The sequence below is a fragment of the Diplotaxodon limnothrissa genome, linkage group LG8, assembly GCF_057381915.1.
Source record: "Diplotaxodon limnothrissa isolate DT_005_m linkage group LG8, D_limnothrissa_male_GT1.1, whole genome shotgun sequence".
Taxonomy (NCBI): domain Eukaryota; kingdom Metazoa; phylum Chordata; class Actinopteri; order Cichliformes; family Cichlidae; genus Diplotaxodon; species Diplotaxodon limnothrissa.
This window is the reverse complement of record NC_140603.1, coordinates 6783926-6811624: the sequence shown is the minus strand read 5'-3', so window position 1 is coordinate 6811624 and position 27699 is coordinate 6783926. Positions and strand designations below refer to the sequence as shown.

Here is a 27699-nt window from a genome sequence, read left to right as displayed (position 1 = left end):
CTGAGCTTAAGATCTCGGGACTCAGTAGCTTCCTTTAAAAAACAACTAAAAGCACATTTTTTTAGAATTGCATTTTGTTAAGTGGTGTCTGTTTTATTTTATACTTTGTTATCCTTGCGTGAAGCACTTTGTGGTCTTTTATCTAGAAAGGTGCTATATAAATAAAGTTTTACTTATTTACTTACTATACAGCAAGCTATATTTCTAGCAGATAATCATATTGTCCATTAATGCTGGTCTCTTTTCTCCCTGATAGTGTCACTCAAGATGGAAAAAGTTCGGACGGAACTAGTGTCCATTGTCAGGGAGCACCCTGATGGGATCCCGCTTAAAAAGCTGGCTATCGTCTATAGCCAGACATATCACAAGAACTTGACCTTATCCAAACTGGGCTTTGACTCCATGACCAGCCTGGTATCCTCGATGGAGAGGGATCTGGTTCTAGAAGAAGAACTGGTGTTTCACAGGGACCATCGTGGGGGAAACCAGGCGACAGCTGGGGCCAAATGTGGAGCTGCAGCTCAAAGTAAGGAATCAGCAACAGCTCCCGAAGTGAAAAAAAGATGTAAGACTTTGAAGAGAATTGTGAAAATGATGAAAGGACATCCGGATGGGATCCCTCTGAAGTTGTTGACTGCAGCCTATCAACAGAAATACAGCCATGACGTCTCCTTAGTCTCTATGGACTTCAAAACAGTTTCCAGCCTGGTAGACTCTTTGAATGAAGATCTGGTTGTGGTGGAGGATGTGGTGTACCATAAGAGTCACCGGCCTCACAATCAGCCTCAGGCTGGGATGTTCACGAAGACTAAAGAGAACAGCAGACCTACAACACCACGTACGCCTGACTCGCTTATCAGGAGCAGTAGCCCTGCCCTTCGTACTCTACCACAGCGCGATGCCAGTCCTCAGATTGTTCCTCCCACTCAGGCAAGAATGAACCTTCTTGGATCTCCTTTGATTTCCACTGCTTCCATATCTTCCTCCCATTATGTTCCTGTTATTCCCCTTCTTACTGTACCCCAGCCAGCTGAGGAATTGTCCCAAGAGCAGCTCTACCAGAGGATCTTAGAGGTTAGCTGTGCACTCTGATACTATATATATATAGATATATATATATAGGCATCTTTTATCTTTACAGTTTGATGCTGACTATCTTGACATCTTAAAAATCTGCAATACTTTTGAGGCTAATAGTTGCCTCTTAAGTTAAAAGGTACAGACATTAAAGGAATCATAATTTATTATTATTAATAATAATAATAATAAACTACATTTTATATATAAAGCACCTTTCAAGACCCCCAAGGACACTGTATAATAGGATAAAACACATAATAGAACAATGACACAATGAAGAACAATAAAACAAAAGCACAAGATAAAAAACTGAATTTTTTTAATGTAAAGATAGTAAAGAATGCTTTTTTTCAAATGTGTTTACTGGTTAGCCTAAACAGTAAACTAGAATGCAGTCAGCAGCTGAGCATCTACCATCTCTTATAGATAGTTCTCAGTCCTGTGTCTGTTAGCTCGCGAAGATGAAAATATAAAAAGAGGCCTAAATTGTTCCCTGACATGCTTAGGTTGGGGGGTAATATTCCTGGTGGGGTTATTTTAATTTACAGAGTAATGAGTTTTCATTGCAGGAGGATAAATGAATTAAAAAGTCCACTTAGCGTAAACATGTCTCACACTACCTGTGTATACGGTACATTTTTTTAGTACATAAATTTTGACAAGGTTGTCCCAGATTGACCATGCAGAGTTTTGCATTTGTATTTGCAGCATTCGATTTCATTTGGATTTTGACAACATTTTCCATTCCTCATACCTCTGACTACACGTAATATTACTCAGTATTACTTATATAGTGAAGAAAACAGTCGATCATACACAAACCCTAATAAATATATATAACACTGGCATCACCATCAGTAGTTTTCCTAATTTTGTTAGCTGATCGTTCCTTCCTTTCCAGTTTTGCAACATCACAACCGTTGACATAGAGGAGTTCAGCAATCAGCATTTTTACTGCTTTAAGTACATTATCCAGTTCCATAAACCCATTAATGTAGTTATATTTGATAGTGGGAACACACCCATGCTTGTAAATTAAATAGAAGGATGCAGTTAGAGACAGCTCGTTTTCCCTCTCACTACTTAATTTGGTTGAAGCCATCTGTAAGTAATTTTCTCACCTAAGAATGTGAAAACTTAAAGCGTGCTTTGCTCACTTCAATGTATTGTGAGATTGTCTTACATTAAAACAGTTGAAATATGCAAAAAACTGCCAGACACAGAGAGCTTTGTGGAAGTTCTTAATAGAGTTCTTCATTTATGCATTACAAGCTTGTATCTGAATGAACTCATCTTCTACCAATGTACTCTTAAAACTGAACTTTGGCTTCTGCAGTACACTGTGTTATAGCAGGTATTTGCCTATGGAAACCAGTTGGTGTGTAAAAGTTTATTGATGTGTTTCAGGTGATGGGGACGTACCAGCTAACTGCTCCATCAATGGAACAGCTTCAAACCTGCTATTCTCAGAAGTTTGGTGAAAAGTTTCCTCTTGCCCAGTACATGTCACTGTACGACAACTGGGAAGCCAAGAAGCTCCCCACTCAGTCTCAGCCAACAACTCATCCCAAGACTGGGGTGTGGCAGACCGCTGCAGGTAGCCAAACATCAAAACATTCCATTTCAAGCATAAAAAGCAAAGATTCTCAATAGTCCATATTAATTAAATAGTTTGTATTATCCTCCCACAGCAACACAGAGTCCTAAACCTGAAAAAGAACAGGAACAGGCCAGTGGGCTTAGCTTCCTGTCTGCCTCTGATTTTCCAGTGCTGGGGGCAGATCGGAGTTTGACCAAAGAGCAGAAGACCAAAGTGAGGGATGCCAGCCCGAGAGAAGGCAGCGGTCCTGTCTTTAATAAAGGTTATCATGCACAGCTCAGGGAGCTCCTTGGAGAAAATATGCGAGCTGTGGAGGCCATGGAAGCAGACCAGGAGGACTTCAATGGGAGGTGGAGAAACAGGGACATGGATCAGGATACGATCAACACTCTGATGGAGAGTGTCATACGAGAAATCGCTGGGGATGGAGAGCTGGTCACCACAAAGAAGGTGAGGACGAACTATACTTATTTTTTCTACTGTGTAGCTGTGCATAATATGCTATTTGATCATTTTCCTAATCATTTAGTCTGTTATGCAACATTAAATTATTCTCACAGACTACACTGCTTGCCTCACTGTTTCTAACCCAGGTTACCATCAATATATTTGGGCTTCTACACACATATTTATTTACGCCAGTTTTCTCGCTTGCAGTTTTCTTCCGTCTTGTTTTTCCTTTAGTTTATCACCAGTTGTTTTTCAGCTGCATCTTTGTTTCTCATCTGCTGTCAAGTTTCCAAGAGGATATTTGATTTGGCCCTTCCCATTTATCTGGGCTTGGCACCATCACTACGGGTGTGCTAGGCTTGTGCTTCCCACAATGAGTCATGTTTCACTCTGTTACATTTGGACTAACTCGCTGCGTTTGATTTTGTTGTTGTCCTCTCACTGCCTTTCATTCCTGCTTCCAGGTGATATCCCGGGTATGCAGGCTGGTGCCTTCTTTGGACCCAAGAGGGGTAGAGCACTTGCCTCTTAAAGCTCTAAAAGATCTTCAGTACCTCATTAGAGAGATCAACATGTTCATAGAGGTTGGCACGCATTAGTTTTCACCTGTTTTCTCACTGTCAGGTTGCCAAACTGAATTTTATTTTGTCCTCTTTCTCCCAGACCACCTCAGCAGTGACATCCATCTGTACCCTGTATGAGCTGGGCCAGTCATTAGCTGGCCTCAAGGACAAGAAGCGCTACGAAGAGCTAAACCTCGGCCCCCTTTGCAAGCTCCCCTTCATTCACCGCATATTCAAGATTGACAGCAACACGAAAGATGACGATATCCACCAGATCGAGACTGTAGACATCTTAAAGGTGCATTCACAGGGCTTCAGTTTTGTTTTGCACTTGAGCTTTAATGTTTATAAGAGCTTATTTTGTTGTTGTTGTTGTTAAATTATGTTTTACAGTTACAGTATATGTCATAAATATATGTCGTTTCCATTCTTTTGTTTAGCAACTTCGTGTTTTTAGGAGGAAGCAGACGAAGGTAAAAGTGGACCTGGCTGAGTTTATGAAGCATCTGGCTGACCACTATAACTGTGACTCTCCATACGAGCTGGGCATCAGGATAACTGGTCTTGGCCTGCCCATATCGGTAAGAAGCACAATGTTCTGCTACATTCCAGGACGGTTTACTGATGAGTTATGATCAGCAGAGGTTTGGGACATATTTGCTGGGATATATTATGGTTACACAAGCTGCATGTGCATCCACAGCCACACCCCGCACAGCCTGGGTATCCTCCCAGATGAACCTTCTTGGCAAACATACAGGGAGGCTTGGGATCGAGTTAAAGTGCCAGCATGAATTATTGTTTTATTCTGCTTCCGGCTGTGGTCTCAGCTAGAGCCTATGTCCGCTTGGGACCACACTGATTATTTCTTTTGCTGAAGGTAGTTTCAAGTAACTGATAAATTTAATGAATAATGCTGTGATTTCTTCTCTGTGAACCCCACTGTCCATGCGTTGTTAAGTATTAACTATGACAAACAGTGAGATGTGTGGAAATCTCATTCGTGAACTTATAACAAAAAAACGACTTCACTTGTGTTTTTGGGTAAAGATTAACCTGCTATACTTTGCCATTATTCTCATATTAAACACAAACACATTTGTCTACTCTAGACAATCTCGAAGGTAGGCCGTAACGAGCACACCATCTTGGAGCGTGCCAGGGAGGTGATTCAGAAAGAGCTGGAGGAGGAGATATACGAACGGCTGAGGAAACTCAAAAAGAGCATCTTGGAGCCGCTGAAAGGAGCAGCTTCCTTCTCCTCTGCGGGCAGCTCGGATCTCTCGAAGAAGTATGCCTCAATGACAGCGGCCGAGGTCGTGCTGGCGGTCTTTACAAATGCAGGGGAGGTGTTCAGCCCCAGGATGGCCAAGGTGGGTGTCACACACTGACAGATGTCTTGTGTTACTGAATCTGGACTGGGTCATTTGCCAGTAAGAGGGTCACAGAATGACGCTAAAGCATCCATCAAAGTTTGAGTGAGAGCGTGTGTTAGTTGGTTACAACTTTAATAGCTAGACTAAAGCATTTAGGTGTGAATGAGTTATAGCAGGGCTGTAACTTGAGTTATGTGACTGACGGCACATAACTAGTAAGATGTGGTTTATATGTTTATTTTTATATGTTACCTGTGAATCCAACTGGCTGAGGTGAATGCTCACTTTGTTTTCTTCATATAGTCAGGATAATATTATGTGATGAGAAAAACTCCTGTTCAACAAGCTCAAACATGAAGAAAAGTAAGCGGCCAACACTGTTTTGTATTAAGAACAAATAGAAATGAAAGCTGTCTCTAGTATGTCTATACGATACATCCCAGCTCGGTCCATACATACAAGAGACTGGAAGATAAAACTAAAAGCAAGGCACAGGGAGCAAATATCTATCAAAATCAAACAGGAAGTGAGCAGTGATAACTGAACAGGGAAACACAGATGCACAAATGAACAATACAGGGGAAGTGACACACGAGGAAGAAAAAACAATCACTAAGAGTAGAACTAAACCCAAGTACAACCAGGAACTAGAAACTAAATACATGAAGAAGACCTGCAGCAGGCTGGTGACCTGTCCGGGATGTGCCCTGCTTCTGACCCGGGGCCCTTTGCTGTGTGTCTTTTCCCCATTTCTCTGTCTTTTTTAACTGCTCTACCGTTGAATAAATGCCCAAAAAAAGTTACACCAACAAAACAAAAGTCCATAAACTCAAAAACATAACATGACATATGAAGGTGCACTTTGCTGCCTGCTGAGAGCACCTATTCCCCTCTCTTTCTATTAGTGATCTATTATTTTGTTATTTTAAGAATGTAGTTTCTATATAATTTACAGATTTGGATTATTCATATAAGATAGAAGTATAGTAATTAGTAATGCTGTTTGATTATAAATTAAGATGGCATCTAAAGTACTTAAAATACTAGTAGATGTTTTGTTTTTTCTGCAGACCAGTAAGATAATACATGAGGCCTGTAAAAGACTGGCCTACTGGCCTGCAGTGCTGTCTATATATAGTAATTATGCGCTGTTTTACAAATGTAAAACAGCTTTTGCCGGTTTTCATCAGAGAAACCAACCTACTGTGGATCATTTTACAGGAATTATCAGTGACACATACTCCATGGAAAAGGTGGTTTTCACCTCTTGTATATGAAAAAACGAATGGAAAAAACACAGAGTTGTGGGATTGTTACTCAAAGTAAACACACACCAATTCTTACATTGAGCATCAGTGCCCAAACTATGCCTGTGTTTCTATTATATTTGCTGTAAACCAAGCGAGACCTCACATTCTGCCCCAGAACAGACAAGTGAAAAACAAAAACAAAGACAAGACTGTGCTGGAAATGTGTTAGTCCAAATTGGCAGGTAATAGCAAAGCAGGTTTCAGATTTCACACCGTCCACATTTATCAGAAAAACTAGACTTTTGGAAAAGATTTTCTAGTTTGTTTGTTTTTTTCAGAGTCAGTTCTTAGATATAATAAACAGCATCCACACACAGTAATGGCACACACGAGATTGAAGTCTGTGTTTGCTCTGAGCAGAGAGAGAAGCAACAGAGAAGCTAGGTGTGCCTGTTTTATTTCTGCGCTCCTGTGACACAAAGCTCTATTTGTTTTCTGATCCAGCACGTCCAGAACTTCCTGCTGCAGGTGTCAGGTAATCGGCTGGAAACAGCTCTGTTTCAGCTGGCCATCTGTGGGGGATCCCTGGCTGTTCCACACGACCTAGTGCCCAAAGACAAGACCTCCAAACCCACGGAAAAAACTAAACCAGAGGACAAATCCACCAAATCTCTCCCAAGCGAAGGTTTCTAACGCAAGATGTTACACATATATTAGCTTATCCTATCCTAAACATGAATCTGTTATATTTTTAAATGGCAAATGCACATTTCTACTCTCTATTTCTCAGCTAAAGTGAAGCAGTATCTAAGGGACAAACTGGCTGCTCAGAACTCAGCTATCACTTTGGCACACATTGCTTCCTTGGAGAAAAAACTGTCTGAACACTTCCACGTGAAAGACTTCCTGTCTTTAGAGAAAGGCAGCTTCCTGGAGTTTTTGGTGAACAACATTCAGGTAGTTGTCTCATTTTTGATTTACTTTAACTCTGCAAATCGCAGGTATGGGACCAAATTAACAAAGCAAAAGAATTTGCGGTCATAATAAGGAGATAACAAGTTGCACCAAATCATCCAAATTCAGTGTCTCTCATCTGGTTGTGTGCAGCTGCTGCAGGACACAGTGGGGTCCACCTTGATTCTGGGCAGCAGCATGGAGCGAGCCGGCAGTGGCTTCAGACCCTCCAAACAAGATGTTTTTGAGTTCATCAAACAGTGCGGCGACGTAGCCTCCACTGATCCAGATGAAGTGAGTCATAAAAACAGACACAGATACAGCAACCTTTTTTCACAGTAGATGTTCTAAAACTACACTGCAACTGTGTTTCCTCAGCTCTCCTACATTGAGTCAGCACTGAGGTCTCACTATGGGGTCCGGGACAGTCGTGACTTGGGGCATGGTCCTCTGCACAGACTGGCTGACCTGGTCCAACGCCAAAAAGCACTGGGTGGAGGAGGACTGAGCCCAGTCTGCTATGAATCAGCCCTGTTTGCTAAACAAGGCAAATCAAGGTTAGAAGCCTATCACCAGACAGACAGAAATGCACCTCAGTATATGGGAAGGATTTGTAATGTTATGCTTTTCCTTATGTTTATTGTATATCTGTAAGAGTGGTGGAGGCAAAAACTCAGGCTTTGTTTGTTTTTTTACTTCTGGCACGGTGTGTCAGTGAGAGGCTCCACCCACCTGCTGTTCAAACCTTCTGTGTGTGAGGAGAAGCTAATTAGAAGAGGTTAGCTAAAAGGGACAGCAGCCTTAAATGGAGACATGGTGAAATGGCTTGATTCAGACACACTGTACCAAGGCTTAGTATTAAGATAAATAAGGATTGCTATGAACTCTGAATCAAACAAAGCCGCTCTGCCTGGACATGTAGAGTCCAACAATAAATATGTAGAGCTGGAAGTGAGCATGCTAGGTCCCCTTTAAAATGAGAAAACCTTATGGGAGGATGAATAACTTAAAGATAAACTCCCCATCATTTGACAGGTCCAGTTTTCATGTCAGTTGCCTTTATTCTTCTGTCTTTCACATCCATGAACAGTGCTGAAGGTGGATTTGAGTCAGTGGGTCGGCTTGGTGAAATGTCCAAGGATCAGGCCCTGGCCAGCTTGCTCTCCTGCCCTCTGCTGGAGGATTTAAGTGAGTGGAGCCAGTGGGAGCTGATCTTTAAACCCCTTCACGGCTCCCTCAAGGAATTCATTGAAAAAAATGCAGGTAGGCACGAGGCATATTGCTTTGAACATGACCATTTTTAGACTTTTTAAACTGAACAAAATGTGATGTATGGAGTGGCTGTAGCTCAGGAGATATAGCAGGTCATACTTGCTGAGCTACAGCATACCGTATTCCTGAGTCAGCTAACTCAGGCATGTTGTAGAAAGCACTTTGAGTGCTTAAATGTAACTTAACCATATACAAGGTGTCCCATTTCCCATAAACCAGTGATCGGTGTAAAATGAGTTGATAAAACGGTACGTCGTTCAGTGATACGGTATATGTGTAGACTGAATCCAGAATGAATCCTTGGTAATATAGAGTGCATTATTTTTACCTTCTGCCATTCTGTTCAGCTAATTATGTACAAACAAAGCCTTGTTTCGATTTAAAGATATAAATAAAAAATGTTTGTTTCTGCTGTCAAAAAGTGCCAAACGTGTGTAGAAATCATGTTTGATTATCACATTAAGTCCACAAGAGGGCAGTCGATACAAGGTGAGACGTAACTAACCGTACCAGTGCACTCATTTCAACATAAACATGACTACACACTGTAAAATAAAAAGATGATTAGATTAAGTTACATACTTTAAAATAAATGTGGAAGACACAGAGTGAGCACTGCTGTGACTGCAACAACAAGTGTAGCTGAAAACTGCAGCAGTGCCACACACAGCTGCTCCCACTTTTACGGCTGTGCTGCAGTTGGGTCCTGCACTTTGAGCTCCTGCAAGCTCTTACTAAGATAAATATAACCTTATTTGTTGAAGGCCTTAGTTTGCATATTCTAAGTTTTAACATTAAAGGACAGGATGACCACCACTGTGTCTCACATTGCACAGAGAAACATTTATCCTTTCACCTTTTGGTTTGGTTTTTCCACTTTAGCTTTTGAAGATGTTTAATTGTAGTTTAGTCAGTTGTTAATTTTTATTAGACATTTGTAGTGTTATTATATGGAGAATAAATGCCAGAGATCAGTATGGATATTAGAATAAAAAAAAGAGAACATTATGAAAGCAATTGACTCACATTCATTCAGACATCCAAAGTCTCAATAAGCACGTCCGTTACAGCCTCATCAGAAGAGCTGTGATAAAGTATTTACCAAATTAACAAGGACTTTGCAAAACCATTACTGTTAGTTACTTTGCTACTTTGTTTTATTTTAGTTAATAAAAATGCTTTTCTAGTTTTGGTTCGCAGTTATTTTTAGTTAACTAAATCACATTTCTTAAGACATATAGAATCTAGTGTCTCTTTTATTGTTTAGTGTTGGAACAGTTAAAAAAGCCAGCAACCTCGAAAGCAAATTTTAGATAACTGAGTACTAATTTGATTACATCATCTTTTCATGATGTTTTCATTTCAGAATTTGAATGAAAATGGGATGAGTTGAATTAAAAAAAAACAGAAGCTGAATAAAAACAACAGAAGTTGAAAAACACAGAAGAGAAATATTTCAGAATTCTGAATTCTGAGAAAAAAATAATTCAGAATTTGAATTAAAAACAACAGAAGTTGATTGCGGAAAAGAAAAAGAAGACGTGCCCATTTGTATTTTTCCTAGTTGCCGTAATCCTCTTCCATACCGAGACACATAAGCTGTCTGCATCATTTGGGTATTCAGGCTTTGATAATTAAATTTGATGTGTCCTCTTGAGCAATTAGCAGTAATACAAAGGCATCAACAACTAATGGGTGATTTCATGTTTTACTTACTGCACAGGTAATACAGGCCTAGCAGCATTAGAGGTCACCCCCGGTGTGCTGTTTAGGGTCACCACAGACACAGGAGACAAGCACTTCTCTAGTGCCACTACGGCCCTCGATCCTGTGGGCACAGCTGGCCACCTTGTGTCCATGGTGGTAGCTGACGGAATAGTTAATGCTCCCATAGCCCTCCTGAGCAACCACATGCAAAGCTCTCTGGCAGCAGCTGTGGCTAAAGAAGGTAGGTATTTAACAGGATAGATGATGGAAAATCATTTTGCTCCATAGAAAAGAGTAAAGCACAACTGGACTAACAGAATTTGTGTCGTTTAGATTTGTCCATGGCTGAGGAGGATGTGTCATGTTACGACAAAGTTGCCAAGTTCCTCCTGGAGTGTCTCACACGAACCCCCACCAGAACCTGTCAGGCTCTTCTGCTGCAGGTCAGGAGTGGATGCTGAAAAATGCATCTCATGTCTTCTGCAGAAGGCTAGAAATTCAACATCTGATATGTTATATATTTATATCCAACTGAAATCTAGTTGATGTTTTGATTAGTTTGTGCTCTTTGGCACAACATAAACCCTTGATCATATTTAGTGTTATTGGACATCGATGCTGGCACTATGTGTTGATGATTCCAGTAAACAGCTTTCAACCAACAAAAAGGGAACATGTGACAACATTTCAGTGTGTCCTGGAACACATGAGTGGGCAGCTTTAGCCTCTGAATTTAGTTTGTTCAGCTAAATCGCTGAAGAGGAGGCTGTTATTCAGTTGTCATGCCAACCACAGACTTAGATGGCTTGTTGGACATCTCAGAGCTAAAGCTCTCTCAAGTTGTCTGCAACATCTTGTCTCTTTTTGCTTTGCAACAATTTGTACAATACAATGTACATAACAAATATGTGTAATCAAACATCACGGTCATGTGCATTTAAAATTCTGGCATTTATGTTCTTCCAGGTGTTTTTGGAGCCCTTCTCCCGTGTCCTGGGCCAGGCCAAATCTAAACGGGTCCTGATGACCGTGGCTCAGTCGGAGCCGAGGTACATGAACTGTCTGCATCGTTTGGGCATCCTTCTAGGCATCCCAGACTGGATCAAAGACTACGAGAAAAAGCTGAACCCACCTCAAAGCCAGAGCTGTAACACATACTCAGCACCTGTGGACCAAGCCAAGGTCAGAACACAAGCGAGGGAATCTATAAATGTAGCTTATACATTACACTGGAATTGAAGAGTCCTTTTTGTCAGTGACATATATCAGCACAACATCAATCCACAAAGTTATGGACTATGTATTTAGAGTATACTGGAATCTCACTGCTGCTCAAATAACATAAAAAATGGCATGCGGTATATGATAGCTGAGTTGTAAAGTAAGCAGTAATAGTAAGAGAAAAACACAAAAAAGGGGGAAAAAGCAACATATAAGAACTGGTTCTAGTGGAAAGTCTGCTTTTTTTAAGGGTATAATGCCAAAGACCTGCTGCCACGACAAAGCAGCATTGTTTAAACATTTTTATTGCGCAAAAGGAACTCTTGAGGTTCAGAATTGAGACTTATTATCACTAGATATAGGAGATATCTATATTTTCTTCTGCATCAGAGACTTCTTAAAGGGCAGATGTAAACTGCTGGATAGCTAACGTTTGAATAGAATGTATATAAAATAGGTCCCGTGAGCCAAAAACCTGGATTTCTAGACATTTTTTCTCCACTCTTGACTCTTGTATGATTTCTAGGACAGAGTCACGTCAAGAAAAAAAAATTAGTTAATCATTTTCAAAATGAATTTGAAATTCCAGATTAAACACTAAAATGTATTTAGAGAAAAAGGTTGAAATGTGGAGATTACTGCATCTACATATAACCCTCTACAAAATGCACTGTTAAACAAACTGATCAGCCAACTTGTACATACATCGTCTTGGTTGCACATCCATAACTATCATAACTGCATCTGTCCATTACCAGGCTGTTCATTTTGTACAAATCCACTCTCCCACATTCGTGTGTTTTTCTGTTTTTCTGCATCCTTATTCTCATCACACAATATGTTTACGTTCTGAAGAGAAATCATTTCCTTCCTTGTTACTGAAAACGATTCTGAAGTTTGATTTTACTCCCAGGGCAGCTGTGGCAGTTTGTATTGAGACAACAACTGTAATCTCCACATTTCTACTTATTTTTTTTTTTCGAAATACAATTTCGACCTTATTCTCAAAAAGGTCGATAATAATTTTTTTTCTTAACACGGCCCAAATACTTGTTCGTAGATTTCAGTGATATTCCTGATGCAAGTCATTTTAGGCACGCAACTCTGGCTGTTTGCACGTGAGCAGCCTCCTGGTGGTTTTATTAAAATTCTGCAGAGGGTAATTAGAAAATGTACAATTAAAGGGAAATCAGCTTGTTTCAGACAGTGGATTAACTGGACGGCTACACAAAGGCCCACTATTAAATTACTAAGGTTTATTTTGAACTTTGAATCATGCAGTATAAAAATGTGGAGCTCCTCACAGATCCATTTTGCTGTGAGGAAACAGCGCTAACCAATGAGGTGCCATTAAGTCACATTGATCAGATTGATTGGTCAGTGACAGCACAGTAAATTTATTAATTAATTATTTGAATTGTGTGGAAAGTACAAAGCAGTAAAAATACAGAAATGTGAAGAAATGCTCAACAATGTTGTCTACTAGTTGTAATGTTGCACACTGTTGCTCAGCAGCATATTTCTGTTATTAACTTATTCTTCTTACCTTTCTTATGTCTTCAGTCTAATTTGACAGATTCTGAGTGCAGCAGTCTGTCAGCTCTCAACATGAGTGAAGATGACTTTCTTGAGGATAACATCATGGACAACAGCTTTGAATCCTCCCAGCTGTACCACAGCCCACACCAAGGTGATTGAAAGTGGCTCTCCACTGCAGGATTTTGAACTTTATTACTGTTTTCATACTGTGACAAATTATAATCTGCTTCCATTTTTGACATCTTTTACCAAATGTGTTCTTTAAGTCAACGATGAGCAAGACATAGAGGCTGAGGAGGAGGAAGAGGATGAAGAGCAGCTGTATGAGTTGGCCTCGGTGCCTAACGGAGAGATATCAGACATCAGCAGCGACGCTGAAGGAGGCCAGGGCGAGGAACAGCTCAAAATGTCTGACGGAGATGAAAAGGAGGGTGACAGCTGTGAGTCCGAGGACACAATCCAGAGAGCCGTCATTGAAGACATCAGGTTTGTCACCTTTATCCATAACTGCTCTGTCCGTTTAAGTGTCATGATTTGGTTGTGGCTGCTCTGTCACTCTTTTTTGGTCTCCTCTTTCTCTCTGACAGGAAAAGTGAGTTTGGCATCGGGGTGAAACTGACAGCTGAAGGCCAGAAACTGATGCAGGTCCACCAGGAGCGACTGGGCCGCAGCTTAGACCGCCTCTCCACTGAACTCTACAGCAAGGACACACACTTTGTCCTGGAGCTCATTCAGGTAGAAATCTGAACGTGTTTATCAGAAGCTTCCAGGAGTTTCTCCATCCTGAATTCTTAGATTTTTTATATTTGTCACACTTTCAGGTTTCATATCATCAAACGTATTTTAAGATTATACGAAGATAACCCGAGTTAATACAATATGCAGTTTTTAAATCAAGATTATAGATCATAAAAACCCAGAACAACTTCTAAAGAAGTGCAGGCCTCACTTGTCTTGTCGCACTTGGGTAATACAGTATGGAAATCATCTGAAACACACCTGCAAGTCCACCTCTGATTGGCTAAAAAAGGCCAAAATGAAGGTTTTAGCGTTGCCTAGTTAAAGTCCTGAGTTAAATCCGATTGAGATGCTTTGACATGAGCTTAATGTTTGGAAACTAAAGCAATACTGTTGAGAGTGGGTAAATTTGGTGGATCTTAAAAATTGTCTGATGAACCGAAACGTGGCCGGTGTGACAAATAAGGAAAAATAAGAAATCAGGAAGGATAAAAATAGTTTTCAAAGATCTGTAAAACAAAAAACAGCAGTTTGATTGTGGGTCTAAAATTCTATGAAAGGAAACTTCTTTGCTTTAGTATTTTGATTTGAATTTTGTCCAATATCCTCCGAACTCTTTGTATTCCTTTCTTTCAGAATGCCGACGACAACAGTTACCCGGCAGAGCCTGGTGTTGTTCCAGCGCTGGCTTTTATGGTGGAGCGAGACTGTATCACTGTCCTCAACAATGAAACCGGCTTCCAGGAGAAGAACATTCGGGCTATTTGTGATGTAGGCCGCAGCACTAAGGGAAAACACAAATATGGATACATTGGTAACTCTTTCGTTCTTCCACCGTTACAACTGTGTAAAGGAATTTAAATTTTTTGTGTGTAGTGTTGGAGAACTTAAAACCACATAGACAAATGACGTTCTCCTGTTTTACTTCGTACAGGACAGAAGGGCATTGGCTTCAAGTCAGTGTTTAAGGTCACAGACTGTCCTGAGATTCATTCCAATGGCTTCCACTTGCACTTTGACAAGAACTGTGGCCCCATGGGATACATCCTCCCCCACTGGACTGAAGATACGAGGCCTCTGGATCCACAGCTGAGGGACATAAATCAGCACAGGTCAGATGACTTATTGATCCCAGTACCCTGAGAGTCGATCAGCTAAATTGAATTGATCTGTTACCAGTTTCAGTATTTACACCAGTGCTTTTCTTGGAGCTGTTTCTAAAAACAAACCTCTTATTTTAACTTTGGAGTTCAATATTACACAGTTGTGATAAACTACACTACAGAGTGCAGCTAAAACCCATCTTTACCGTCATCTCCCTACATACTTCATGTTTGTGAGATCCAAAGTAACAAACGGCATCTGCATTGTCAGCTTCTTGGTCAGGTCTGCTCATTTGTTGCCCTGTAATCTGTGGGGCTCTCAGTGGATCGCTGAAACGCTGACTGTGTCTGTGTGCATAAATTGGCACATTGTTTGTAGGTCAGCTGCTAAACGTTCCTCTGCTTTTTGCAAGCGTGGTCTCACGATAATTTGCCCTGCGTCAGAGTCTGACCCTCTTTGTTTATGTCCCCACTCTAGTATAAATAGTTGTATTCCTTGTTTATTGTTATAATACGGGTAATTTAGTTTGGTTATGGGGAAGCCAAAACATCTGTTTAACTTTATTAGCAGTCTGCTGCTCACATTAGACCCATGGTCTAATTTTTTGTCTTCTTCTCTTTTCAGCTGGACCACTAAGATCAGCCTTCCTCTCCGGACTGAGAGCCATCAGACCAGGAACCTGTTTCATGACGTGCACCCTTCGCTGCTGCTCTTCCTGCATCGACTACGCTCCATCACCATCTACAATCAGGTAAGTCAACAACAAGCGCTTGCACATGTGTGTTTTTGCACATAAACCCACCTAAATGGATTAGGAATAAAAGACCTTGTTGCTACTGTATTTATTGTGTCTATGTGCAGAGTGAGAAGCGTTTCATGACGATGACTCGTAAAGATCTCAATCACAATGTGCTCGAGGTGGAACACTCGGAGGGTACCGAGCGCTGGCTAGTGGTCAAAACCACACTGAAGCCCAAGAAGGTGATGCACACAAGCTAACTCCCACAACTTTTTAGGCGCACATATCATATTTGGATTTCAGAACAACAACTAACCATCTGTTCCTATATTCCATCCCTCCTGGGGCATAAATAAAATCTGCTGTGGATTTGCATTTCTCTGATGTACTCCTGTAAATATGAGTGTTGATCGTTCTGCTCCTCAAATGTCTTTTCTCGGGTTTCCATCGGACTTTATGAAAACTTATTCACTGGATAGTATTTTCAAACACCACCGAGCTGATTTTAATGATCTGTCTGGCTGAAAGGGTTCAGTAATACCTGCTCTTACTCCTTCAGCTGTTTTCCTTCTTTTATTTCCCAGAGGCAGCGTCCTGTTACCTGCAGTTAGGTTATGTAAGAGAATGAGCAAAGCTGAGTGACAGAGGCTATTTGAGACACGCTGTGCTCTTGATTTTCTTCTCTTTTTTTCCAGTGGCCTCACTTTTTGCAAACCCATTTGTGCAAGAAGTCAGCCTGTTAGCAAGTTGTTGGCTCTGTTGTGACATTGATTTGTGCCTCCTTCAGATCAAAGAGGATGTAGAGTCGACCGAGCTCGCTCTGGCTTTCCAGCTTGGCAGCGACTCCACAGGAAGTAACATTGTGTGCCAGCCTCAGAAGCAGCCCGTGTTTGCTTACCTGCCCCTTCGCAGTTTTGGCTTCCGTTTTATCATCCAAGGTGAGAGTGGAGATGAGAGCAGTTTATTCACGGGCGCCGTTGGGTGAAGAACAAGTGCAGTCAATAACTGATGTCCGTTTCTTGTTTAGGTGATTTTGACATCCCTTCTTCTCGTGAAGATGTTGACAGAGACAGCTCCTGGAACCAGTGGCTCCGGTCTGAAATAGCACAGCTCTTCCTCCAGGCCATGGATGTCTTCACTGTAAGACATAGCTGCAGAAATAGAGAACAATAACCAAGAAAGTGCAATATTATATGATACATGGAATGTGTATGCACATTATGTTGCAGTATGAAATCATTAGAAACTAATATGCAAGTTGATTTAGAAAATATGATTTAAGGATCGTTTACTGTGACGTATCTGGGCAGGAGGATAAAATTTGAAAATTTGCTCAGTCATACTAACCAGAAATTATTAGCAGATACATTAAATCATTCTATTAGAAGAGAGCGTTAAAACTGCATATTTGATACATTACTGTGTAAAATAAATTCTGAGCACTGAAGTTTATGAAATCTGATAATATGCAGATTTGGTATGTAGCAGGAAATTACAGGTCTGTCTATTTCCAATAAAGGCTTGGTTCTTTTTGTAGCTGAGGTAACTAAAGAAAAAGTCTAGAACATAAAGTATTATTAGGCTAATATTAGATCTTGGTTGTGTCTCCGTCTGAAGAGAGCTTTTTCTTTTATGTCATATTCCATCTTCTCGTTGTTCCAGAATCACCCAGAGTTCAAGGGACTGAAGGGCCTGTGCCAGTTCCTTCAGTTTATCCCCCTGTCTGACGAGGTTTTGGACTTCTTCAAGCCTGTTGCCGGGCAGATCATTCAGCTGCTCAAGGGCAAATCCTTCCTGCCTACTCTCAGTTCAGGTATTATAAAACTAAACTAAAAACTAAAACTAGATGTGAAAAATGAAAGCAAGACCAACAATTTCTAATGCAGAGTGTGATACAGATTAACTCAATTTGGGAATATTTCTTGAATGAAAAAAGCTCAAATGAACCAAAGATTTCACTTCATTTAAAGTTAAAGCTGAGTCAAAAGGAACAAGAAATAACCTCAGAGTGTCCTAAAGAGGGAGCAGATCTAACATAAACAATAAGGTCCCCAAAATGGAACCCTGCGGCACACTGTAGGCAAGAGAAGTGGAACAGGACACAGAAAAGGATCATTCAGGCAGATATGAGGAGAATCAATCAACCAAAGCGGAGCCCGATACCAGCCCGAACCCAATATCTCAGGCTATCGACAAAACCTGGTGGTCAGAATTTAGTTTTTTACGAGTATAGGTCAAAGTGTCACTTTAAAGAGGAGCTGTTTTAGTAAGATGAGCAATGCAAAAGCCAGACTGGATTACCCCAATACTGCATTTATCCAGAACATCTGTCAGCTCGTGAGCTACAAGCTTTTATAAAATGTTTGCAAGAAATAATAAACTGGAGATTAATGTGTAAGTGCTAAGAAGAAAAGATTCAAGGCTGGCTTTTTTTAAAAAATGACAGCATTCTTAGAATAAGCAAGGACTTGACTAGAGACCAGTGAAGCACTGATTACAGTTCGCATACAGACACAGACACGGGTAAACCTGTTTTAAACAAAGATGCAAGTAAAATGTTGAGTGAGCCAGAGGATATTTCCATTGAGTCAACACAAGTTTAACCAGCTCAGGTAAAGGTAAAAACGGAAAACCAAACAGGTTGAGCTGGGGTTAGACCAGAGCACAAACAGGAGCATGTCAAAGAAATATGAAAGATTATTTCTTCCCTGTAACACTGTAAACATTCCTCTGCTTTCTCTCTCAGATGGTAAGATTGTGTACAAGCTGCCCTCCCAGGTGGCCGTCTGTCAGGACCCTGTGATACGGGAAGTGATTGGTGGAGGTGAGCTGGAAAAGCATCTGTCTCTGTCCTATCTGCATCCGGATCTAAGCCCAGCACCGCCCACCTCCCTGCTCACTCACCTGGGAGTCCGATACCTGCGGGGAACGGATGTTACCATAGTAACCACAGCCATGGCCAAGGAGCTGATGACAGTAGGAGGTATCCATTCAGGTGTGTGCAGAGCAACACTGGCATCTCACAGTGAGGGCAATATGATGCTGCATAGTTATATTGTCATTATAATAAATGGCTAAACTTTAAATATTCCATTTTATTTCTTTTTCATTCAGTAGAAACAAACTGATGTTTTCTCTGCCTATGTAATGGCAAATCTGAACACCAGACTGTGTCATATGATTGTTGGGTTTTTCTCTGTATCTATGAAGCGCCTTGAGGCGACTTTTGTTGTGATTTGGCGCTATATGAATAAAATTGAATTGAATTGAATTGTGTTACTTTCAGATGCAGGTCTACATCAGCTGGCCAGGCTGCTGGTTTGTAACTTCCGAGCTCTGGAGCATGGATACGGAGAGGCAGATTCCATCCTGCAGACGCTCAGAGAGCTACCCATAATCCCTCTAGCTGACGGACGTGCGGTGGCACTAAGTGTGGAAGGAGTGTTCTTTCCAATGGAAGAGAGCAAGACCAAGAAAAAGAAAGCTCAAGCACAGACAGGTAATACTCTGACTTCATAACTCTATTAGTGGCAGTATGTAGTGGCTAAGAGGCTTGATCTGTGAAATGTGATCGGTGATTAAATTGCAAACTGATATCTTGATTATGTGTGTCCTTCTGAAATAACTTTGCCTTGCTTTAAGTCAAAGAATAGAATAGGAAAAGCCTAAAGTTTGGGGCTGAAAAGTGAAGCTTGCAGAAGTCCAAACAGCTTCACTTCCTCCAATGGCCACTAGAGGCTGCTCCAAAAGCAAGGCATTCCATTTTCTACTTTTAGCATAAAAACAGGCAGGCATTTTTACAGGCAGGTAAAAATAGCACTGGCTTTCTTAAAAGTTAATTTCAGCCCCTCTAACAACTGTGTGGGGGTTATTATTTTTTAATATAGAAAAGGTTAAACGCTTCTTACACGATGTGCTTGAACGTCATACACTACTAGAGGCAATAAATGAGGAAATGTGAGTTCTGCAGTGTGTGGAGCTGTTTATTTCACGTACTGTTACTTTGCTATAATTTGCAAATATGTGTCTCTGTGCACTTGTTAAATTAGCCTGTTAGCTGATAGCTTATCACTCCAAGCGCTGTTCTAAATACGATATCTTTGACTATACAAAAAAAAAAACTACATTGCACTGACCAAATACTAACAGCTTCAGCTTGAAATATGGAGTGAGTAAAAAAGTGGATGCTATTATGGTACTGACACAAGGACAAGCGCCTTTAGTTCCTAGCTGTATACCTAGCTTGTTTTCTTCTTTCAATGGTTGCTAAACAAATTTGCTAACATTAGCTGAGAACTTAGCCTTGCACACTCATATCCAAATATGGCAACTTCTGGCTCCTAAAACCAATGTGAAGAGTAAAAGGCTTTAAAAGTATAATCCACAAAGAAATAGGCAACCTCACAATGGCCACATCAGCTTGTGTTTTACATACATAAGTAAAACTAAAACTACTGCATATTTTAATACTGTTTCTTAACAGATGAATAGCTGCAGTATTGTGATAAAAAGACAGGCCCAGCATACAGTGTACAGCTGCATGTAGAATTAAAGAAGAATTGTGAAAGAGTCAGCAGCAATGTCTCTGTGTTTTTGCTGCTTTGGTGCAGATAATTGCTCTGCACCTGCAGAGAATTTATAGATACGCATGTGATGATTGCACTTTGCTAAAACAAGCGTGAAAAAAACAAAACAAAAAACAGTGAACCAGCAGTAGAGATGGAGAAAGGAAAGCAGTGAGAATATAGAACAGTACGCTTTCACAGGTTTTCAGTTTCTAAAAATGTAACAAACTGATGTAGGAGAAACAAAAACGGATAAATAAGTATCACCTTGTTGACGGTGAGAAGTGCACATGTAACTCTCTCCATCTGTGCTCACAAACCTCAGCCAGGAAATCCTTGCAAAGCTGGAAATTGTTGTGGAGCTTCATAAACTGAGTAAAAAATAGCACAGTGCATTACCTGGTACATTTGAATCAAGGCACTTAAGTAAACAGACACGGTAACAGACTACAGAACACATTCAAACTTTCTTTTTTAATGTCTGAGTAGATATAGAAATGGCATAGGGGGAAAGACTCTGAGGTCTCGAAAAGGTTAAAAGGATCTGCGTCAGTAGCTTTGTCTTCTGTTTTCAAAGTCAGCAGACTCAGACATGCAGGTTAGCCAAGTAGGTGTATGACAAACTTGTACAGTCTGCAGATGAAGTTGACCTCTTTCCAAGAATAAGCAGGCATGTAGCCACTCAGGTCGGAGCACGCTCGCACAAGCATTGAGGAACGGCACCGGTGTTGTGTTGTGCGTCATCGTATTTGAAGATGGTACCCAAAGCAGACGTTTAGAATGGCGAGCATGAATAATGGATTTTCACACTTTGATGTAAGCATCCTGCCGCTGCAGCTTGCTGGCTTTAATAGATGTGCAGTCTAAGTGGTTTAGTGTTTCTTTAAGGAGCCAAAGTGCTCATGTTCCCCTCTCCCTCAACTGCCGTCGTGTTTCTCTGGAATCTGTGGCTCACATAAGCATCACCAATGTCTGTCTTTCAAAATTGTTTAGATTAGACAAATATCTTACTTTCCTTAGAAAGGGGGAGGGGAGCATTTAAAAGAATGACATCTGGCTTGCTGAGGATCAATTTATCAAGTTTATAGAAAATTCCACCATTGTTTTAAGACCAAAAAATATTACAAAATAGCTTTTTTGCACCAGATGTTTATTTGGGAGGCAGATCCATCATATTTATCTAGAACACAGCTGGTCGTGAGTCATTAAAAAATGAATGCAACAAAAAAACATATAAAGAGTAGATAGTACACTGGATCTGATAATCAATAACGTTCCCTCCTATAGGTCAGCTGTTAGACACAGATTTCAGGTCAATACAGGGAAGTCGTTTCTAATAAAGCAGTTCTTCTCTGGATAAATCTTCCATTGCACCTGGGCTCCCATATTTCATCCAAACATAAACCTTTCCTGCCTTAAAGACCTCATGCTGCCCCTCTCACTTTTTGAAGGAAGATTTCCCTCGTGCTACTCGTGTCAGAACATTTATTTTTCCACTCCTGCTCCTTGGTATGAATTGCCGTGTCGTTTCCAGAGAGAAACAGTTGCATCACATTAGAAGTCGCACAGCTGAACCTGTGCTGTTGGTAGATTTACCTCATCTGACCTGCTAATTTGTGCCGCTCTTGATGCATTGCATTGGTTGTTATTGAAATGAACTGGCTGCTTCTGTGTTGGTTAATTAGCATATAGGAACACTGTGGACAGTAATTCGCCTTGTGTAGTAAGTCTGACAGGAAGTGTGTGACCAGTGAGGTTTCAGATTTTAGGATTTGCTGCCAGAAGCATGGTCTTGCACGAGGACTAACAGTAAGGCTGGCTTTGATTTTGGGCATTGATCTGCCTCCTGTGGGTCGACTGCTTCATGTAAGAGCACTAAATCACCAGTGCACACCACCGGTGTTTGAGAACAATAAAGTTTGACAAATTCTTGGCTAGTGAAAAACATGATTTTGAGTGCAAGGCTCCTATTCATAATTGTGAAAAGCTTTTGTCACTGGAAACAGACTCAATAAAGAATGTTTGGAAAGTTGATGGGGAAATAATAAAAGTCAGAGTGAAATCTTTACTCTAGCTGGTTTTTCGGGTCAGTGATTGTAGATTAAATCAGCCTCGGTGCAGCATAAACCTCAGGCTCTGCTCAAAGGCGAGGTGAACAGAGATGAGTGTGATGGGTTTAGAGAGACAGCGAAGTTAAACACAGTGTTCTTCTGAAATATTGAGCAGCGCAGAGATCAGTGGGAAAGCGTTCCTTCAGATGCAAGCCTTAAAAGGAAGAAAAGTAGGTCACTGGAGGTCTTTACTTAAAGGTAGTTGCTGTGTTTTATTGTAGTATTGTGTTAAAAATTAAGACAGTGTATGAGTAATTCAACATTTACCAAGAATTGTGTATTTCCCAAATCCAGGACAAAATGAGACTAGATGCCTGTTCAGAAAAAACGTCTTCCACATTTAGCACTTTGCCACAACAGCAGTCTTCTGCCTCTCTTCACATCTGTTACAGGCGAGTCTCTGAAGGGCGAGTCTGTGAAATGAAATGAAATGAACTGGAGTGACACTTTCTAGAGTCTGATGAAAAGGTTCACTCAAAAGAACTCAACTTTAAACAGGGTGGTTATTATATAACATATAACCCTACAGTAAATGAGGAGCATGCAGTAGGTTTTGTTTTTGTGACCAGTTTGGTGATATAACCTGTACTTTTCTTCTCACAGGACCACTGGCTGCATTGTACAAGGATGTCAGTGTGGTTCACCCGTCCCTGCTGAGCTGTTTGGAGCCTTTGGAAAGTCAGCAGGTTCATGAGCTGCTCAGAAGACTTGGGGTTCACGAGCTAGAGCCTCAAGAGCTGCTGGAGCAGCACATCTACCCTACAATAAGGAACAACAAATGGAAGGTAACAAACACTGTAAATGAATATGAGAAAAAAAAAAGGATCAGTGATCTTTTTTAAAAAAAAATTGGATGAATTTTCTTTCTTCTTTCTCTTATTTCTGTTTACCCTTTTCATTGAAGTCAAAGCCTACACCTGTGGTTGTGAGTTACTTGGTTTTCATCAAGCAGCACTCGTCCTCTAGCCAGGAGTACTCAGACACCGCAGTACCCGTCCTCACCTCCAGGGGTCTGCTGTGCCCATCCAATGAAAGGGTGCATTTCTCTGAAGAGTACGGAAACGTCAACTTACCATCGAAGCTGCCTGGTAAGGAGAATCCCACAGCTTTTATTAAAAGAAAGAATAACAGCTTGTGTTGGTGTAAGGCGCACTGCAAGCCACTTTGCAACCCAACTTCACATCAAATCATCCTTTTCATGACGTTTCCCACATAATCAATTAACACTGATTAAGTCTGCTGTCAATAATACCTGCTCTCTTCTCTGCTCGGGTCTTGCTGCTGCTCCCCTTGCCTGTGTGAAAGGGACAGCAACAGCCTTGCCACCAAATCTAAATATCAGTGTTCCTGTGACTATTCTTATAATATTCTAGTAACAAAGGCCCATGCATCACAGGTACCTTGTTTGTATGACTGAACAACTCATTTTAATCAGTTACATTTTCAGTTACCAGGTTCAGCATTTCTTTGTTGATATTCCTTCTGTAAACCTTTGTGTTGCTGACTGTTGTGTTTCCCTTTCACCAGGCTATGATTGGATCTTGCTGAGTCCCTGCTATGTGCAGACAGACGGTGATGTGGCAGGATGGAGAGAGCTGTTCAGTAAACTGGGAATCAAAGATGGTCTCATCATCTGCAAACAAAGACAAACACTCACTGCTACAGAACTGGTGAGGACGATATTCCTGAACTGTTACCTCAGCTAGAAAAGAATGACACACAGCTCACGCTGCACTGATCCAGTCAGATAGGCAGAAAAAGATCAGACAAAGGTCACGATGGCTCTGCATGTAAGCACAGGTGATAAAAGGCTATGGATGTGTTTTGTAAGGGCAAAATATTTAGTGGTTCCATGGACACCAGAGGAAGACCAGATTATATGTCTGCATCTGTGAGTCATCGTGATGAGTAAGGTAGTGATTAAAGGACGAAAAGACTAACAATTATGAGTCGCACCAGAACTAGGAAGATCAATGGCTGCTTTGAGGATAAGAAGAAAAACAGGTGGCTGCTGAGAAATGTCACTCAGGCATAGTCGGAGGTGTGCAGCTCACACATTCCTGACGCCTGTTTTAGACTGAGCCACAGCTACAGTGGAAAGTATGAGGATTTGTGATGATACTATCAGTCATGGTGTGACTGATACTACCTACATACAATGCTGGAAAATTGCGATAACATCATTCCTGTTTAAAAACACTGTATGGATCAGATGCTATTAACAAGTCATTACATTAAGGATTTTTTATGCTATTGTTAATGATGTTAAAGCAAAAGTAGGCTTTGCTCATTCTGTGGTTAGGGCCATGATAAGAAATCCTTCCAGAAGATCCATTTAGTAACTGTTCTAGAGCTGTTGGTTGTGTTATGCCGCCTATTAGCAGTAGAGTTTGCCCACTTGTTGTAGGATTGTGAATGTATAAATTATCTGACTCAAACGGCTAATTCAATTAAGTTCAATTCAGTTTTATTTGTACAGCGCCAAATCACACCAACAGTCACCTCAAGGCGCTTTATATTGTAAGGTAGTTGTAAGGTAGATGTATTATTGTAGACCCTACATTATAGGGCCTACAATAATTCATACAGAGAAAAAACAAACGATCATTTGATCCCCTATGAGCAAGCACTTTGGCAAAAGTGGGAAGGAAAAACTCCCTTTTAACAGGAAGAAACCTCTGGCAGAACCAGAACTGGACCTTGTGTTTTTTTGTCAGTTGAACAGTCAGAATCAAAAGTGATTCACAGTAGTTTTAAAACTGATTTATCTCATTAAGCCATTTATCAAGCAAGATAGCAGAAAAAAACTGTCTATGATTACTTTACTTGCAACTATAGGCAACCTGAAACACATTAATCTATCAGTCTTAACAACTGTTTGTTGGTGTCCTATACTGTAACTGTATAAAAGTTGACAAAACAAAGTAAACACTAATTATTAAAGCGAGCAGGTTTTGGACCAATCAAAAAAAACTGGTTTTGGCTTTGTATGTGCCGCCAGCGATCAGTGTTCCTTGGACATGATCAGATTTCCTTCTTCTTCTTCTGGCTTTAGTAGATAACAACCTAAGAGAAGACACATTCAGTTTGCTACTGTACTCTTTATGGGCTATAAAGAAGCAAGCAATGCTTGCAGGACACCTCAGTTGATTTAACTTCAGATGGATTTGAACATTTAAAAGAGATGTCGATATCAGTGGTAAAGCTTACTTTTTTGCCATACTCCTCCACCAGGCCTCCAGCCCCTGGTCAGTCGAAAGTGCAACGTGGCGCCAAGTCCCAGGGGAGGGCTATGTACTCGACGACTACCCGTGTGAGGAATTTCACGCTCTGGCCACAGCAGAACTGCCTGGCTCCCTCTTGTTGCAGCAGAGAATGGCTTTGCTAGAGCTGCTGGAGGCCAACTGGGAAACTGGGTAACAATCACACCATGAAACACACCATGTTCCCCCTCCTGTGTAATGTTTTTCCAGTGGATTTTGCCCAATTTCAGGAAACAAATGGTCAGACTAATGGGTTTGGGATTAGTCAGCATCAGGTGGCAATTCCTATTGTTTCTACTGTGGCCATTAAGTGATTACTGTGTTAGAGTGCAGACATTGTTGGGCATCCATCCGTCCATTTTCTTCCGCTTATTGAGTTCAGTGTTGTGGGGAGAATGGAGCTTATCTAGGGCGAGAGAAAGTACACTGTGGACAGGTCACCAGTCTGTCGCAGGGCTAAAGCATAGAGACAGACAACATTTATCCTTAGAATTACCCGTTAACCTAACCCCATGCATGTCTTTGGACTGTGGGAGGAAACCGAAATTCAGTGTAGTTTCATTTTATTTATAAAGCTCTAAATCACATCAACATTTGCCTAGATTTGCTTTGTACTGTGAAGTAAAGAGCCTACAATAATGCAAAGGAAAGCCTAACAATTAGATGACCCCCTATGAGCAAGCACTTGGTGAGAGTGGGGAGGAAAAACTCCCTTTAACAAGAAGAAACCTCCAAGAGAACCAGACTCAGGAAGGGGGGTGAGGGGAGGGAGACAGGACAAAAGACACACTATGGAAGAGAGAGATCAATACTAACTAATGATTAAATGCAGCGTGTCATATAAACATATAATGGAAAAAGTCGGGCCTCCTGGGAAGCCCCCAGCAGCTTAGGCCTATTACAGCATAACTAAGGGAGGATTCAGGGTCACCTGATCAGCCTTAAAGATAAACTTTTAAAAATGAAAGTTTTACACCTAATCTCAAAAGTAGAGAGTGGGTCTGTCTCCTGAATCCAAACTGCGAGCTGGCATTCTAGCATCCACAAGTAAACCTGCAGTCTCAGAGTCAAGTGCACCATTGGGTTTATATGGTGTTATGAAGTCTTTAATATAAAGTGGATTAAATAGCCTCTGTGTGTAAAAGGCCCCAGAATACATTGGAGCCCTGGACCTGTTGCTGTGAGGTGACAGGGCTGACCTCCCCAGCACCAGCAGTTCAAAATCATTTCTTCCTGAGGGAAAAAAGCAGTGACACACCGAGCTTTTGTTTGGGCTTGAGCTCACACAGGCATAACATTCGTAATCTGGATTTAGGTGCTTTTAGTGCGGTCCCATCTCATGAGTTCCTGTTATATTTGTGTGGGAACAGACAAGAGCAGTTTAGGTAAGGAGGTCACCCAAACTCATGCCAGTGAGCAGCACACAGCTGAATTATTTCTCGTGTAGATTTTCGTACCAGCTGTTGCTATACATCACATTTCAATGAATAATTAAAGGATCCCAAAATTGTTTTTGCGTGTTAAAACCCATTTATCATTTAGACTTTGGCTGACTGCCAAGCACTACCCTATCCGGTTGTTCAGTGATGACGCGACGAATCCTACTTCCGGGTCTAAAGTAGTCTGCGTTTAATATGGCTTTTATGTTGTTAACATGTTTAATGTTATGTATTTTCTTCTATTTGATCTCAAAAAGCTCCTAAAACAGTCAGTGATCCCTGTTGACCTCCCTCGGCTTTTATTACCGCTAATCATTTATTTAAGCTCAGTTTTTAAAACCTTAGGATGTAACTACAGCCCAGCCCATGCAGCAGTATATGAATGACTAACTTTGTATTGTAGATGAATTATCTCAGTTGTTCTCCTGGCTGAAGTTTGGTCCTTTTACAGCATCCTGCCGTGCGATTACATTTGTTTCTGACCACCGAGAACACTCACGTTAACTTTTATCGAGTGGAAAAAAAGTTAGCTTGTTTATATTATGCTAACATAGCTATGTCGCTAGCGGTCACGTAGCACATTATATACCAGCTAGCCAAACTTCAGTAACCCTACAAACGTCACTGCTGTTTAGTTTTCTGTCTTCATTTATGCTGGAAGTGATAAGAAAGCTGTATGTTTTAATTTGTTTCCAAAACCCCGCAGTCAGGACATGCTATATTGTATT

The 27699-nt window shown here is 40.9% G+C and overlaps 1 protein-coding gene across 2 annotated transcripts in view; it reads left to right on the top strand.

Moving 5' to 3' along the window:
• LOC146626189 (uncharacterized) overlaps window positions 1-27699 on the top strand; it is a 46252-nt gene that overhangs the window by 4589 nt on the left and 13964 nt on the right. For both annotated transcript variants that reach the window (XM_085361197.1, XM_085361195.1), the window contains exons 2-32: window positions 257-1074; window positions 2488-2677; window positions 2772-3130; window positions 3595-3714; window positions 3794-3991; window positions 4134-4274; window positions 4806-5066; window positions 6824-7004; window positions 7110-7276; window positions 7427-7567; window positions 7652-7830; window positions 8364-8536; window positions 10269-10493; window positions 10586-10695; window positions 11219-11434; window positions 13037-13163; window positions 13279-13498; window positions 13600-13747; window positions 14387-14564; window positions 14685-14862; window positions 15479-15605; window positions 15716-15835; window positions 16381-16531; window positions 16621-16733; window positions 17256-17406; window positions 18340-18588; window positions 18880-19092; window positions 22873-23054; window positions 23174-23357; window positions 23797-23939; window positions 25504-25685. In XM_085361197.1, the coding sequence (XP_085217323.1) occupies window positions 268-1074; window positions 2488-2677; window positions 2772-3130; window positions 3595-3714; window positions 3794-3991; window positions 4134-4274; window positions 4806-5066; window positions 6824-7004; window positions 7110-7276; window positions 7427-7567; window positions 7652-7830; window positions 8364-8536; window positions 10269-10493; window positions 10586-10695; window positions 11219-11434; window positions 13037-13163; window positions 13279-13498; window positions 13600-13747; window positions 14387-14564; window positions 14685-14862; window positions 15479-15605; window positions 15716-15835; window positions 16381-16531; window positions 16621-16733; window positions 17256-17406; window positions 18340-18588; window positions 18880-19092; window positions 22873-23054; window positions 23174-23357; window positions 23797-23939; window positions 25504-25685 (6134 nt within the window). In that variant the 5' untranslated portion in view covers window positions 257-267. The remainder of the gene's footprint in view (window positions 1-256; window positions 1075-2487; window positions 2678-2771; window positions 3131-3594; window positions 3715-3793; window positions 3992-4133; window positions 4275-4805; window positions 5067-6823; window positions 7005-7109; window positions 7277-7426; window positions 7568-7651; window positions 7831-8363; window positions 8537-10268; window positions 10494-10585; window positions 10696-11218; window positions 11435-13036; window positions 13164-13278; window positions 13499-13599; window positions 13748-14386; window positions 14565-14684; window positions 14863-15478; window positions 15606-15715; window positions 15836-16380; window positions 16532-16620; window positions 16734-17255; window positions 17407-18339; window positions 18589-18879; window positions 19093-22872; window positions 23055-23173; window positions 23358-23796; window positions 23940-25503; window positions 25686-27699) is intronic.